The sequence below is a fragment of the Anabas testudineus genome, chromosome 8 (assembly GCF_900324465.2).
Source record: "Anabas testudineus chromosome 8, fAnaTes1.2, whole genome shotgun sequence".
Taxonomy (NCBI): domain Eukaryota; kingdom Metazoa; phylum Chordata; class Actinopteri; order Anabantiformes; family Anabantidae; genus Anabas; species Anabas testudineus.
Window position 1 is genome coordinate 17,836,075 of NC_046617.1, and position 14,776 is coordinate 17,850,850.

Consider the following 14,776-nt stretch of genomic DNA (forward strand, 5'->3'; position numbering starts at 1 on the left):
ATTCATGTATGGCAGCTATAGAGGCCATATAAAAGAAAGTATTTCAAGTACTTCTGGTTAAATAAAGTTAGTAACATACTGTAACACCTGGGTGGCAAATCTGCCTATTTAAAGAAAAGGTGGAATTTGACATGTCCCACATTTCTGCAAGATGTCAACGTTTTATCCACACAAGTACCCTGAAACTATTTATATGACACCAACAGAAATGTGATGTATTAAAGTTATCAAAGTTTTTTTTATATGACAGTTGTACATTAGGGACATTATTAGGGTGTTGCATCCACCACCTATTATAAAAATCATGTTATCTGAACACGCTTAACACAAGGAGGCACAGTGAAAACCTCTGCTGCATCCAACCGTACCGCTCTAATTTCTCTGTCTGCAATCTTTTGCCGTGCCCATGTGCACTTGTGTTGAATAAATAAAAATGAAAACAAAAAACAGGTTTCATCAATTGTTAGTCATTTGGAATTTGAATGAATTAAGAGCAGAAATGGTGAGATTCTCTGGTTAAGGACCGAACATGCGTCCTGCGGGTGTAAAGGAGAGAAGCTCCTCCTCAGGGTCAAAGGCTTCATACTTTTGTGAGCCCTGCACTAGTTCTGGTTGTTGCTCACCGACCCTGTAGGGGGCTGCTGCAGGACAGGAAAGTCCCCTTGTTTACATCTACGTGCTGTGTTTTACATGATTTTATGTGGTTATCTTATTATGAGTGCGTATTGGAGAGATGCGGAGAAGCCACTGACCAATGAGCCAGTCACCAAGTGCACCAGGCTACAACCATGTTTAACTGAGATGGGTGCAAGGTATTTCTCCACTCTTTACATTAGGCATGAATCAGTCCTTAGAAGGGAAAGCCTCACCTTTATCTTATCCACATTTCCTGTTAAGGGCTGTGGGAGGAAGACAGCGTACACAGATAAAAACCCATGCAGACACAGAAAGAACATGGAAACGGGAGTTTGAATACTTACAGCATTTATACCAAATAATATTCCAAAACAAAACTATTTTGGAACATATTTGTATTAAAAACACTTTAGCTTTAGGGAGGACAGTAGAATTAATATAATATTAAAATATCAGACCCACTAGGGGCACCACACATCTCCTAGGGGCCCCAAATCATCCGTGCACGGCCCTGTTGTTGCGATGATAAACTGTGTGTGCTCAATACAATGAGGTGCAGTGACAGTGGCAGGATGAAATAAATGAAATAAATAAATTAATTAATTAATTTGTGTGTGAAACAACTTTCAGCAACCTGAGGATGCGTGTGCACGCAGCTCTGAACGCGCCGTGCCCGCGCCCCCGTCAGCCGGAGTAGGAAAAATGGTGGCCAGCGTCCGAGTGCAGAAGCTGCTCCGACGGTACAAACTAGCGATCGCCGCCGCGTTGACTATCCTCCTGATCCAGGGGCTCGTAGTATGGAGTCTGAGAAGTCTGGAAGAGGGCGAGGCTGAGGTGAGAAACAGCCCCTGTGATTATTTCTGGCGTGACAGTTGTTCCTGTGGGGGTTTAATCTGTGAGCTAGCCGCTAGCGCTTAGCTTAGCTCACTGTGTGTTATGATACAGTAACGTTAGCTGATGCTAAGCTAAGCTAAGCTAACAGCGGTGCTCCGAGACACTTCAACCCGGACCAGTCCCGTCCCGTCCTGTCTGTCACTGACCACAGCACCGGCACACTGTGCTGTTTGTTCCCAACTATCACTTTACTGACTCTGATCGTGTGATGAAGTTGTAGTTAATGAAGGAAAAGCAGGGGTTTCCACGCATTGATTCTCAATTGGAGTCACTTTGGTTTTAGGAAACTGTGAAGATGAACTGAGGAAGCAGACAGATGTGTTTAAAGTGATGTAACTTTATGTGAGCATGTGAAAACACCCTGTTATGATTCATTCTAATGGATCAGTATCAGCTGTCTGGGGACATTTTGGCTTGTTCTCCTTCTTACTGTCCACCAGTTGAGTTGTTCTGCTGCTTTAATGGACTTAACTAAGCTCTGATTTATTCCAAAACACACAAGGAAGGTGGCATTTCCCAGGGTTAGGAGCTCAAAGGTTGTCCCCTGTTTGTTTAACATTAACCTCTGTGGGAGTCTTATCTCCGTGTCTCCCTCGCACACCTGGAGCGCACTACCTCGAGGCAGTGCCTGCTCCCTGCTACAAAGGTAAGGTGAGCTGTTAACAGATGAGACCTGTGCAGGAGTGCGTTTTGCAGGCACGCTGATACTGACAGAGCAGCAGGAATGCAACCTGAATCCTGAGGCTGGACGCGCGCTGCCTCTCTGCCAGGATGTGGATACGTTGCAGATCTGTGTTTGGCGGGCAGCAGATGTAACAGGGGCTTCAGTGGGGGACGTTCGGCCCTCTCCTCACACAGGGCTAAAGATGGATTATGATCCTGTGATCAGTGCCCCTCGCTGTGTCGACCAAGAAGATTATTTGATGCAACAAATGACTCTTGTCTGACTCTCTTAAGCAACACATAATGACGACATGTGAGTCGTTGTATTGCAGAAGTGTCACCTGTTTGCTTTCTCAGCCTCCAGGCTTTCTGCTACATATCAGGTGTATTCAGGCCTGAACATGCTTCAGCAGTGATACAGAGAAATGTCTGTAGGGGTTTGTGGTTATTTTAAGTCAGCCAGGACTGTAAAGGAACAGAAGTACACACCTTTTTAAAATCTCAGTGCTATTTTCTGTCCAAATTGTTCCTCAGACAAACACAGATTGGCCCTTTAACCCAACCTGTGACAAGAACCAAACTGAAAAGCTGCACATATTGTTTACTTTAATCCAGTTCCACTGAGAAAACGGGTCCCATTCATCCACTGTGACCCTGATTTGGGAAATGTGACGCTGCTCCTCAGTGCACATGTCAGTGTTACTTACATGTGATGGTGTTGGCAGACATCTATGCAAATGTCAGCGCGCGCACTTACACAGGCAGAATCAAATGTCAGGCCTAAGAATGTGGATTAATCGCCACTACACTCCAAACAGTGCATGTTCAGTCAGGGAGCTTCACCGATATATGCAACATGAGCGAGAGTGGCTGGATTCCACCGGGCTCTGTGGTCTCTGCATTAACGTGCATCTGCCCCAACCAGCGGCTCGCTGTGCGTGCATGAACTCAGCCGAATGCATCACATTGAAGCCCCTGCAAAGCCGAGAGAGAGTGTTTCGAGGACAGAAGAAGCAGACTCTGTCATCACCCTCTGCTTGCCCGTGCTCTCCTACCGAGCTAAGTGCTGGCTGCTGTTTCCCACTTCAGCAGATGGCGATGCTGATATGGTTTCACTCAACTTTAATTGGAAAGTAAAGAGGCCGCCTAGCTTCCCTGTGAATCAATACATTTTTGACAGGATGGTGTTAATTAAAAGCTGTGAAAACGGGCGATAAGGAAAATTGAAACGTTAGCCCTGCTGCATGCTTGTCTTCTGTGTGGGAGCATTTACCAAAGCAGACTAAAAGTAAGTCATCTCGTTATCGGCGTTAGCTGACAAAAGGCTGAGACGATACGTTCTCACCAGTGCTGTTTATATTCATTATGCAGCTATGAGCCACCCCAAGAAGAAAGTGTACCACCGCTGTTAAAAAAAAAACGTGTGAACTAGTTCAACAGGACTTCAGTGTTGAGAACAAAAGTTTATAATCATAACCAGCTCCCAAAATATGAACAGTTTAATGCTTTAGTTGGTGTCTGAACCAAAACTGAGAGCAGAAGAAGAACAGAGTGAAATGAAAGTGGAAGATGGAATTAGAAGTAATAGAAACCAGATTACTTTTAAATGTAATGGTCACTGCAGTTGACACTTGATGTTTCTGTTGCTGGTTCTTGTTTAGATGCTGTTTAGGACGGTGGTTTCTGCAGAAAGATGACAATAACCAGATTACTTAAGTGCATGCTTGCACTGCAAAGGCTGCTACAATGCCTCTGACTGTAATGGGTTTGAGGGTGCAGTTGGCAGTCTGTGCCCGACTCTGCTGTATTGGTTGGCAGCTGGTTTATTGGCAGCGCATTATCTGGCTCGTTGTCCTGCTGAGTGGCTCCGGTCCCTCTTCTGTTCCCATCGTCTGTGGGCTGTCGGCGTGAGAGGAGTGAGCTCGCGTTCTGCCACATCGTCTGACAGAGGCAGAGAGCTCTCAGCCCACTCACTGTTCTTCTTCCTCTTCTCTAAGGGCGTATTTTGAAGGGCCCTTTGTGTGATCCAGTAATCTAGTGTGCCAAAGCTGTGATGCTGTTTGCCTAGAAGATTTAAAAATGGCTTAAGTCCTGTTTTCGTTTTTTTCAAAGCCTGCCTTCCATTTTTGGAGGTGTGATCCGTGCTGCAGTAAGACGGTTTCTCTCTGTGTTCTTGCTTTGAAACTAACTTTGCACTTGCAGCTCTGAGACATGATGTTGGAAAAACATGAAACACAGCACAATATTTAGGTCATCTGTACTTTATACTTTTTATTTATGTCCACTTTTTCAAGTTGGGGAAACAACAACACATCCCTCCCTTGTGTAATAACCTTTTTTTCAGCGAACCACCGGTATGTGACAAATACTTTGTGGACTTAACGTCTCCCTCAGGAATGTTACAGCTAAAAATCTCAACAGTGAAAGTTGAATTTTATTTTATTACTTCAAAGCAGATCTAAGAGGATCAAGAAGTCAGGTCTTGGCTTTTGGGAGTTCATAAAGTGTAAGAAGGTGATTTCAAGAGGCAAATGTCACACACAAAGTAAAGTAAAAGATTATATCCTGTAATGTCGAAGATGTGTTGATCATAATAAAAACAAAAGACATGCAATTTCTCTGCCTTTATATGAACACAGCTTTCGTCTTGGAGCTACTTAGTTTTTCTGCATCTGCTGTAGCTGCTGGAATAAAAACTAGCTCTGTATCAAAACATCTATCAACACCATCCATATTCAATAAAGGTTTATCCTCCTGTTAACTTTTTACTGTATAATTAACTGAAATCACTTGAAAATGACAGCAGAACAACGACTACTTCAATAAAAATGCAAATTATCTTTTTTACTCAATGCATTTACACACTGTAAAAACATACACAGACTGTTCCTCACACACACACAGTAGCTGTCTGATCTGCAACCTCCTTAATGTCTGATGGGTTTAAGTTTGGTTTCATATTTGCATGAAATGTTGTTGCGCACGTGTGACCTATATGTGCATGTCTGTGCATTTTTTAGGCAGTTTTTCCCAGAGGGGGCAAACTGAGGTTTGCTGAGGCTTCTACAGTTTATCACTGGGTTCATTATGTGTGTTCGTGTGGCGGTCCACAACTGTTTTTTGTTTTTGCAGATTATCTAGTTTCACCTAAAAATAACCAAGATCAGAGAAATGAGGAAAACAAAGCCAAGTAAACACATTCTTCCCTCTGGGGCTCTTTCTGCTTTTGTCTTAGCAGAGGTCTTTGTTTAGTTTCTGTCATTCTTGGATCGTGAATCAACGCCTTCTCTTTTGTCCAAGATGTTCTAATGGAATGACTGGATTTAAAATGTATTTTAATGTATTTCCTTCTCTTGCTTTCTTCTTCTCTGATCTCACTCCTCAGAGAAAAACACGACGGTCTAAGCTGCCTGACCACAACAGCCAAAACCCCAAGAGAGACGCCACACTTTGGGATAACCAAAATTCCCTGTCGGGGAGGAACAGGGGCAGATGGAGCGGAGGAACCGGCCGCCGAGGAGGAAAGCCTAGTATCAGGTTGAAGGCTCCCCAGGAGCGAGGAAAGTCAGAGGCTGCGGCAGACTTTGCAGTCCCTCATGACTTGTCCAGCAGCCGTAACTTCAGCGAGAGCCGGGGTGGCGCAGATGGGGTCAAGTTGCCCGCTACGGCCATACCGGGAGAACCGGGCAGCGTGGACCACCAAGCCCCCGGCAATGACTTTGTGCCTAAATGTGAGATCTTAGGGAAGGACGCTCTGTCTGCCCTCCATCGCGCCCGGTCGCAGCAGTGCCAACAGGAGATCACCAACATCGTGTGTCAGCATCAGGCTGGGCAGCTCATGCCGGATGCACTTCCTCAGTTCTGCCCCCAGCTCGGTAAGAACCTGCTACATTTTTGAGTGCAGACGGTCGACACTGTGATTTGTGTTCATTTGTTAATTCACATATTAAATACTGCATGTAGAGCTGCATCTGCTACAGTGTGCGAGTGCGGCAGTGAAGTAGATTAATAAGTAAGTTAGAACAACTGTTTTAATCACTGTTTAATTGTTGTGAGTATGTTTTTTTAATCTTAAATGTGAATATTTGCTGGTTTCTGTTACTGTAAATTGAATATAGTTGGTTTTGTGTTGGATTGACAAAAAAACCATTGGAAGACCTCACTGTGGGCTTTGGGATTTGAGATGAACATTTTCCATCTTTTTCCGACACATTACAAACCACTAATTAACTCATTAGCTGTTTCAGACTTCTAGTCACATGGAAAAGCTGCCCAGAAATTACCCCCTCATGTGTTTGTCAGCTTTTTCCAACATCAAAACATTTTTTCGGGTGATAGTTAAATATAATTGTGTATTTTATTACTGGGTTTTATTCTTTAAATGAGACCATAACGTGTCACAGAACAGGATTGTAAGTGTACACTTTACGTCAGGAGGATTTGTTGTAGTAAAATATTGAAAACACAAGAATATGTTATATCTTTATGTGTTGTCTTGCACACCAGTGAAAGGATGGAGGACCGCCAATCAGAAACAGCTTTTACATCCAGTGGACTTGTGTGTAGCTACAGTACAGTATAGTACATAAGTGTAGAATAGCGTAGGGGTGCACTGGGGCAAAAAGACTCAACCCACGCTTCTGGCTCGGTTGTGCGTTCCACCGTTGGCAGCATTTGTGTGTGGGAAGCTTGTTAGAGGGAAAATAAGAAATACAAGATAATAGCCTGTTTTTTATGTTCTACACTTCAGACATAAATCTGTGATGTTACTCTACAAGATATTTTCTGAAAGCTTCTTGACCCGTGTGAATATTTTACGCCTCTGTTCTTCTTCACCAGGTGTATCGAACCCAGTCCAGGCTGCGGGTGAGCTGGATAACAGCCTGTCCAAGGTGGAGAACCCTGTTAGGGTGGCTTTTGTTCTGATGGTCCACGGTCGAGCCGTGCGGCAGCTGAAGCGCCTCATCAAAGCCATTTACCACCATGATCACTACTACTACATCCATGTGGATAAGGTAGCCACCGTTCCTTTACTGCCCCGTCCTGGTGATACAGGCCTGTATTAGTATTCATTCATGGCTGAACAGAGCACCAGGCTCCCCACTTGGGGCCGGCTGCACTGATTTCACACGGTTTGCTGCTTAGGTCTTTTTGCATTATGAAGGTTAAATTTATCACACGGGTGTCACAGTGTGGTAAAGAGGATTAGCCTGGATTGAGTAAAGTGCGGTTATTCATAGGTACTGGATCGAGTGGAGGAAATGAATGCTACCATGTGCAGCTGGAAAGTAGGAGACACATGTGATGCCAAAGCGGGAGCCTCAGGTGTACTGAGCACAGACAGCAGAGGAATAGGTACCTGTCGTCAGTGCACCTGTGCAGCCGGAAAGGTTCTCGAGTCCCGCGGAGCTGCTCTGTTCTGCTGCCAAGGGTCAGCGGAGACGCTCACCGGAGGCAGTGATGAATAGAAAGTCAGTGGGACAGTCACACCACAGACATAGTGTGAGACACTCGGCCAAATTAACCTAATTCGTCTCCAAGACAAAAGCCTGTTTGATAGATGAGGCTGTAAAACAGGTCAGGTTGTGCTGGAATCAGTCTACCAGCTCCTCTGCACTGCTTTTTTTTCTGAGGAGAGTCCAGCGTTGTCATTCTGTTGCAGTTTCCACTCCCTTCACGAATACAATCAGATAGATACTGGCCAACTCCGTGGTCCTCGTACTAAATGTTCTCCCTGTTTGATACAGGACAGTCAGTAGCGAACAGTTTGTGCTTCACTAACCACAATTGGACTTTATGTTCCCGAACAATTAATTTCCAAGTGTCCTGCTCTCTTAAACTGCCCATTTACCGCTTCACAACCTTTATTAGCAGTGTTTATTTGGAAACAGGCTGTTTGTTAATTAGATGGTAATTAATCTAATTTAGCTCATTTAACTTAACAGATTTTAGCCACCGTGCTCACTTCTACATATATTTCACTACTTTTAGTGTCTGCATGAAGCTCGACAGCTTTTTTGCTCTTTGTCTTATGTTTAATCCCTGTTCTGTGGTTTTCTACAGATTCTGCTCTTTTATTTATTTTTGTCACCTATAACCAAGAAAAACACTGAACGTACTATAAAGCAAAGACAGCTAATTTAGATTTTCTCTTTCTATCATCATGATGACCTACAGCACAAAGCACCATGTGGCTACAGCTCCTCTCAAATCAAATTCTCTTTCAACGTGAGCCAGCTTTGTGCTTTTGTCTCAGCACAGTGGCAGCTGCAGATATGCGGGAACTACTCCACAGCTAAAACTAGATCATATTTGCAACGGAGAAACGCAGGTTTGACTCTTTTTTAGCTGTTTGATCTTTTGCTTTGAAATCCTCCAGCGGTCCGGCTACATGCATCGAGAGGTCCTGCAGATAGCCCAGCAGTTTCCGAACGTACGAGCCACGCCCTGGCGCATGGTCACCATCTGGGGTGGTGCCAGCCTGCTGAAGGCCTACCTACGCAGCATGCAGGACCTGCTCTCCATGCTGGACTGGAAGTGGGATTTTTTCATCAATCTCAGCGCCACGGACTTCCCCACCAGGTTGGTCAGGGAGATCGGAGATTAGGATAAACACTGCAGAACTAACTGTAATTCACTTCAGAATACTTGAAGTCCTGTTGATTATTCTTAATTGTCTCTTTGACATTTGTGGTTCAGTCCTGCAGCGCTGCGCAGATCTTTCTTCCTCCTTCTGACTTAAAGTGACTGTAACCTTTACAGAAACTTTATAAAGTAACAGCCATAGCACTTAGTAGTAGTGTGGTGGCAGCATTAAATGAATTGTTTTGGTCCTTGAACCACAGAGCTGGCAGTAAATCGTTTTCATTCTTACTGTTCAGTTTATGGCAGGATTTCTGAGCCTGTATCAAAGTCCTCCTGAACTGTCCCAAAGGGTAATAAGCCTGGACCGCTCGGATGCACACAGACAGGCCTGTGGTTTCTAAATCCTCACCAAACTATCTAATTATACTCGTGCATATTTTCACTGTCATCACACTCAGTCCAGCCTTTTACTCCCAAACAATGTTGTAGAAAGCTTTTCGTTTTCTTTCTTGTGTCTGACTCTTTCTGTTCTCTCCTGCAGAACCAACGATGAACTGGTGGCGTTCCTGTCGCAGAACAGAGATAAGAACTTCCTCAAGTCACACGGGAGAGAGAATTCCCGGTGAGTGTCCCAGTGTTAAAATACACAACCTGCTAAAAAAAAAAAAACACATCTAGTTGACTCTTTGCTCAATTAAATCCGACACATCTTCACATCTACACCAAAGTGGATGCTGCTTTAAGCCACTACAGCAGTTAGTGACAGAGGCGGAGCAGCTCTGCCTCGTCTGTATGAAATGGGACACGCAGCACTAGGGGGGGTTGAGATCAAACTCTTCCAAACACACTGTGGAGGAGAAACTGTTAATGATTACAGTCACATTTGGCTTCATTTGAGCAACATGTTTGAGCAATGAGACATAACGCTGTCCACTGGCGACGTAAATCCTGCAGCCTGGCTGAACCTGATCCCAATCTTACTCCAACGCTATCCAGTTACATCTTCCTGCTCCAAAGCTACACGTGGTACATTCCCCAACTCCTCATCACACACGTGTTGCTTGAAAAAGCTAGATGATATTTTTAGTGTAAATAACAAAAGCTGGTTTAAAGAAGGGTCAGTTTAACAGTTTAAAATGCCAACATGTCTATCTAATAAATCAATAGAGAGGCCCGCAGCATCTCTGATTTGGAAATAGCGACATCTGTCATGATAACGGCCCGGAGGGAAATCATTTGTTTGGTGGTTGATTCTTTCACCCATCATTTATAATCCATCGTCTTGTTTCCAGGTTCATTAAGAAGCAGGGCCTTGATCGTCTCTTCCATGAGTGCGACAACCACATGTGGCGTCTCGGTGAACGCAGCATCCCAGAAGGCCTGGAGGTCTCAGGTGGCTCCGACTGGTTTGCTCTCACCCGCCGCTTCGTGGAGTACGTCATCACTTCCCAAGATGACCTGGTGTCAGGCCTAAAGCAGTTCTATTCCTACGCCCTGCTCCCTGCTGAGGTAAGTAAGCCTCTGGTGGTCTGTTTGTCTCCCGTAGCTGAGACAGACAGTGTGATATACAAGTCTGTGTCAGGCTCGTCCTCCCCTGCCAAGTCAGAAGAGCCCAGCCGTGGAGATAATGTAATACTTTAAGCTTTCAGGCACAGTTTGCAGCAGAGGTGCCAGACGAAAGGAGGGTTCACTAGAGTTTATCTCACTGTGTGGTTTAATGTCTCAGAGGAGAAGCTGTAGTTTGTTAGCTGCTGCTCAGTGCTGCAGAAGCATGAACATGTGCAATTTGTTTATGCAGTTAACAGTAACTTCCACTTCTTTTGTTTTACGACACAGCACCGTTCAAATATTACATTACCTCCTGCTCTTTACTTTTCAGTCCTTCTTCCACACTGTGCTGGGCAACAGTCATATGTGTGACACCCTGGTGGACAATAACCTCCGTGTAACCAACTGGAATCGTAAGTTGGGCTGTAAATGCCAGTACAAGCACATCGTCGACTGGTGCGGCTGCTCGCCCAATGATTTCAAACCACAAGACCTCATCCGGATTCAGGTGAGTGATCCAAAGAGCGGCAGCGTAGATCCTTAACTCATCCATTTTATAATCTGGTTTAAAGGAAATGTTTCTGAATCGTGTTTCATCGTCTTATTTCTCCTGTTTTCTCTCTCTCATTCACAGCAATTGACCCGTCCGACATTCTTTGCCCGTAAATTTGAGTCGACTGTGAACCAGGAGGCCATAGACATCCTGGACACTCACCTGTATGGCCAGTATGCTCCTGGCACCGTTGCCATCAAGGCGTACTGGGAGAGTCTGTTTGAGATCATCGATGGCCTTGACACACTCAGTGACGTGGCTCTCACTGCTTACACTTCGTTCTTTCGCCTGGCCCTCAAGAGTCTGGCTACTGCTAAGAACAGTGTGGAGGCCTGCAGGTAGATACTTTTTACATTTTCACATATACTTTATTTTCATTTTACCTTGTATAGTTTTAATTCTTTCTCTCACTGCAGGTTGGAACCAGTAGGCTACCCTCTATCGGTACACTTGTACTTTTATGATGACCGTTTCCAAGGGTACTTGGTGCGTCAGGAAGTCCAGAGCGTCGCGTCCAAAGTCAGGGAGACCGTAGAGGTGTGGGCCGTGCCTCAGTCCAACCTCGTCCTTGAAACAAACCTTAAGGAGTTTGAAAGACTCAAGAACCTGGAAGTAGGTGCATCCGAGTGAACAGCTTTTACTTATCATTGTTCTACGGGTGTGAGTCAACGTTTAAGATGAAGATACCCCAAGAAAAGAAAAGGGCTGTGTAGACAGATGCTCTCCCTGATATGTAAAAATTGGGGGCGGCGCTATCAGGGCATAATCTGACCAAAATTTAACTTTGAAGTTTAATTAGTTTAATAATAATATGTTAATATTAGAGGGAAGCTCATTCTCTCACCTTGGCCCAGAAGTCAAAGATACAGGAGATATTATTTGGCTGTTTATTATAACATACTCTGTTATAATTGAACAGCTCTGCAGACTGTGACTCCTTTCATCATTCTTTCTGACAGATCGGCACAGAGTGGGATCCTAAAGAAAGAATCTTCCGTAACTTTGGTGGGGTAATCGGCCCTTTGGATGAACCCCTGGCAGTCCAAAAGTGGGCCCGGGGTACCAACCTCACAGCCACTATTGTATGGATTGACCCAGCTTTGGTGATAGCAGCGTCTTATGACATTACAGTGGACGTGGATGCAGAGTACACTCAGTACAAACCACCTTTGCAGCGCCCCCTGCGGCCAGGGACCTGGACAGTACGGGTGTTAAAGCAGTGGGAGCGCGTGGCTGAAGTTCGCTTTCTCGTGATGCCTTTAACGTTCAAAAACAAGGAGCCACTACGAAAAGGTGAGAACTTTCAGAGTCCTGCTCAGCTAAATTGATTTGGTATCTTTTGAAGTTATAATATTGTGAAAAGTTAATTTGTCCCTTTTAATTTTCTTTTGTCTACGAAACTCAATGTCCGCTACAGATGAGGCCAAGTCGATCCACGCAGGACCTCCAGGAAACCTGTATCTGGAGCAGAGTTTCCAGCAGCTCAGTGGCGTCCTGAAGCTCCCTCCCCAGGACTCTGCCATGCAGGAGGCCCAGCATAACGCCCAGCTCGTGGGTCATGCCCTTGAAGCGTGGGTGGACATGAGTGTACGGACTTTCTGGGTTACGAATGACCTGTGCACCAAACAGACTTCCTTCTGCCCTGCAGTGGGACTTTGCTCCAAAACGTCCTGGAGCTCCTTGTCCCCAGACCCCAAGTCTGAACTGGGCCCAGTCAAAAGCGATGGACGGATCAGGTAGCCCCAAGAGAGGAGAGACTGTAGACTTCAACACATATACAGGAAGACTGACGGCGAGCTGAACCTGCACCAGAGAGCTCCAGGAGAACCCGTGTGAACCCGAGGTCAGCTCAGAGCTCACGGGCACATAAACAACATGGCGTCTTACTGCACTGAGGATCCGACACGTTCTTAGTGAAGTCACGATAACGTCAAGACTTAAGACGCGACACGTGGAAATTTGCACATAAAAGACTGCAAGCATGAAAACTTTTGTTTGCTGAATGGTTCTGTGGATGCCGGGTGTGTTGTTATTTAGCTGGAATACAGGTTTTCAGTCAGAGAAAAAAAACCTCAGCATATCGAACTCGCACAGTTTTCAGTTTCCTCTGCTTTAGGAAGAAGGCGTCAGACCTCAACAACAGGCTCCTCGCTGTGTTCAGAGTGGAACCTCTGAATCATACCGTTGTGCTTATTTTGAAGCATTATTAGGGAGGCACGAGGAGCAGACAGATGAAGTGCACTTTACTGTAAGACTGTGGCGTCACACAGAGGTCACTCAGTTGCAGTGTGAGGAGCAGAATTTGAAACGCGGTGATAAAAGGTCACCACACTTGTTTTTTCCATTTCATTTCAGATTCTGAGACAAATAACTGCACTGTCGCTCCCTGTTGCACATCAGTGAACATGTGGACTGTAACCGAGTTCAGGAAGAAAAATGAAAGGAGTGTGGGGTTATTTTGTTTAAAGTCATCGTTTTTTAGTTCTTGTACTGTGACATATCATTTGTTTTGTCTGTTACTTCCCTGAACTTGCTGTTAAAAGTTGTCTATGACGTCTGTTGTTGGAGGGAAGTGCCTACAGACAGCTGCAAGAACAAGAGTGGCTGCATTTGATAAAAATAGGATAATAAGACGTTCTCTCAATCGATTTACAATAAATGTTTATTTTTTCATGAAAATAATCTGCAGTATGATCAGTTATATGAAAAACAAGTGCTAGTTGCACCCCCGAATCAATTTACTGTCATTCTTTAGCTTCAAATGTTGCTACACTACAAGGCAGCACAGCATAAGTGGTGACACTTCCACTTATTCACCTTCTTAGTTCAACGTTCTTAACTTAGCTTAGAATTAATGTTGGAAACAAGGAAGGAACCACAAGAAGGAAACAAAATCTGCCTCCAGCACCTCTAATTCTCGGTTGTTTGTCAAATAATGTGTGAAATGGAGTTTAATGGAGTTATGTTCCTTCAAAAGCTGCAATAATGATAAAAACTGATCAGTAGCTGGTTTGAGACACTCACATATGATGTGAGATATGTTTGTTTCTTTCTTCGTTATTTGAAACCACTAATATGTTGGAGGCAGTTTTCTTATTCAAGATAAGTGTCAATGTTTTTCCCAAAGTGTTGTTTTTCTTTTTTAATGACTGTTTATCCTGTTTATCACTTTAAATGCAGTATTGTCCCTGCTGCATTCCCTCACAGGCCACAGTTATTGTTGACATTTCATTTATTATGGTGCATTATTAAGTCCATCGACCAAAAAACGGTACACTGTATGTTTAAGGTGTTATTTTAGCGTAGTCTAGGAACTCTAAGCTGCCTTTATTTAGCTGAAAAGATGAATTGTTTACTATTAGCTCGCAGAGATGTGCAATTAATGCCTTTTCGGAGGACACAGGAACCGTTGTTTCATTTAGATCTAGTTTTATTTCACATTATGTTCGGAAACACCAGTTGGCCCCTGTACGAGTTTTCAAGTGACCTTGTTTACCTTGCACAGTCCGGTTGCTTCAGTGAAGCCCCAGTTTTATTGAGGGAAGAGCAGAGTAATGGGTCATAGATTATTTTTCTACACTGGTTTAGGGGAAGTGGGTTTGTTGTCTGTTTCTCTCCAGAGCTCTGTTAATCTTTTAAAAACTGCTGTCTTCTTATGTTCCACCTGTTCAGTGTCTTTTGAAGCAGATGTTTGTTTGTTTTCGTTTTGTTGTTTTGTTTTTTTAATGAAGGGGGGGATGTTGAGGTTTCCGTCCATGCTGCTGTGACGACCAGCAGCCGTCCAGCTGGTGAGTCATCCTGGGCGCTGTAGCTCTTCTGTGAGTAGGAAATTTTAGCCTCGGAAAACTCATAGGATCCTGACTGATGACTCAATGAAATAAAATATTTAAAAAAACA

The 14,776-nt window shown here is 44.3% G+C and overlaps 1 protein-coding gene across 1 annotated transcript; it reads left to right on the forward strand.

The window, feature by feature from the left end:
- The first annotated feature begins 1,318 nt into the window (after positions 1-1,318).
- Positions 1,319-14,776, forward strand: xylt2 (xylosyltransferase II). The gene is made up of 11 exons (XM_026357247.1): positions 1,319-1,470; positions 5,579-6,068; positions 7,033-7,208; positions 8,573-8,775; positions 9,320-9,400; positions 10,071-10,287; positions 10,658-10,834; positions 10,961-11,217; positions 11,296-11,491; positions 11,839-12,172; positions 12,297-14,776. The coding sequence occupies exons 1-11, from the start codon at positions 1,339-1,341 to the stop codon at positions 12,617-12,619; spliced, it is 2,586 nt and encodes an 861-aa protein (XP_026213032.1). The 5' UTR covers positions 1,319-1,338; the 3' UTR covers positions 12,620-14,776.

Bases quoted from the DNA above. Each gene is read 5' to 3' on its own strand.
- xylt2 (XM_026357247.1), top strand. From the start codon at position 1,339: ATGGTGGCCAGCGTCCGAGTGCAGAAGCTGCTCCGACGGTACAAACTA. The intron at 8,776-9,319 runs GTTGGTCAGGGA...TCTCTCCTGCAG, and splicing joins GCCACGGACTTCCCCACCAG to AACCAACGATGAACTGGTGG. The intron at 10,835-10,960 runs GTGAGTGATCCA...TCTCATTCACAG, and splicing joins AAGACCTCATCCGGATTCAG to CAATTGACCCGTCCGACATT.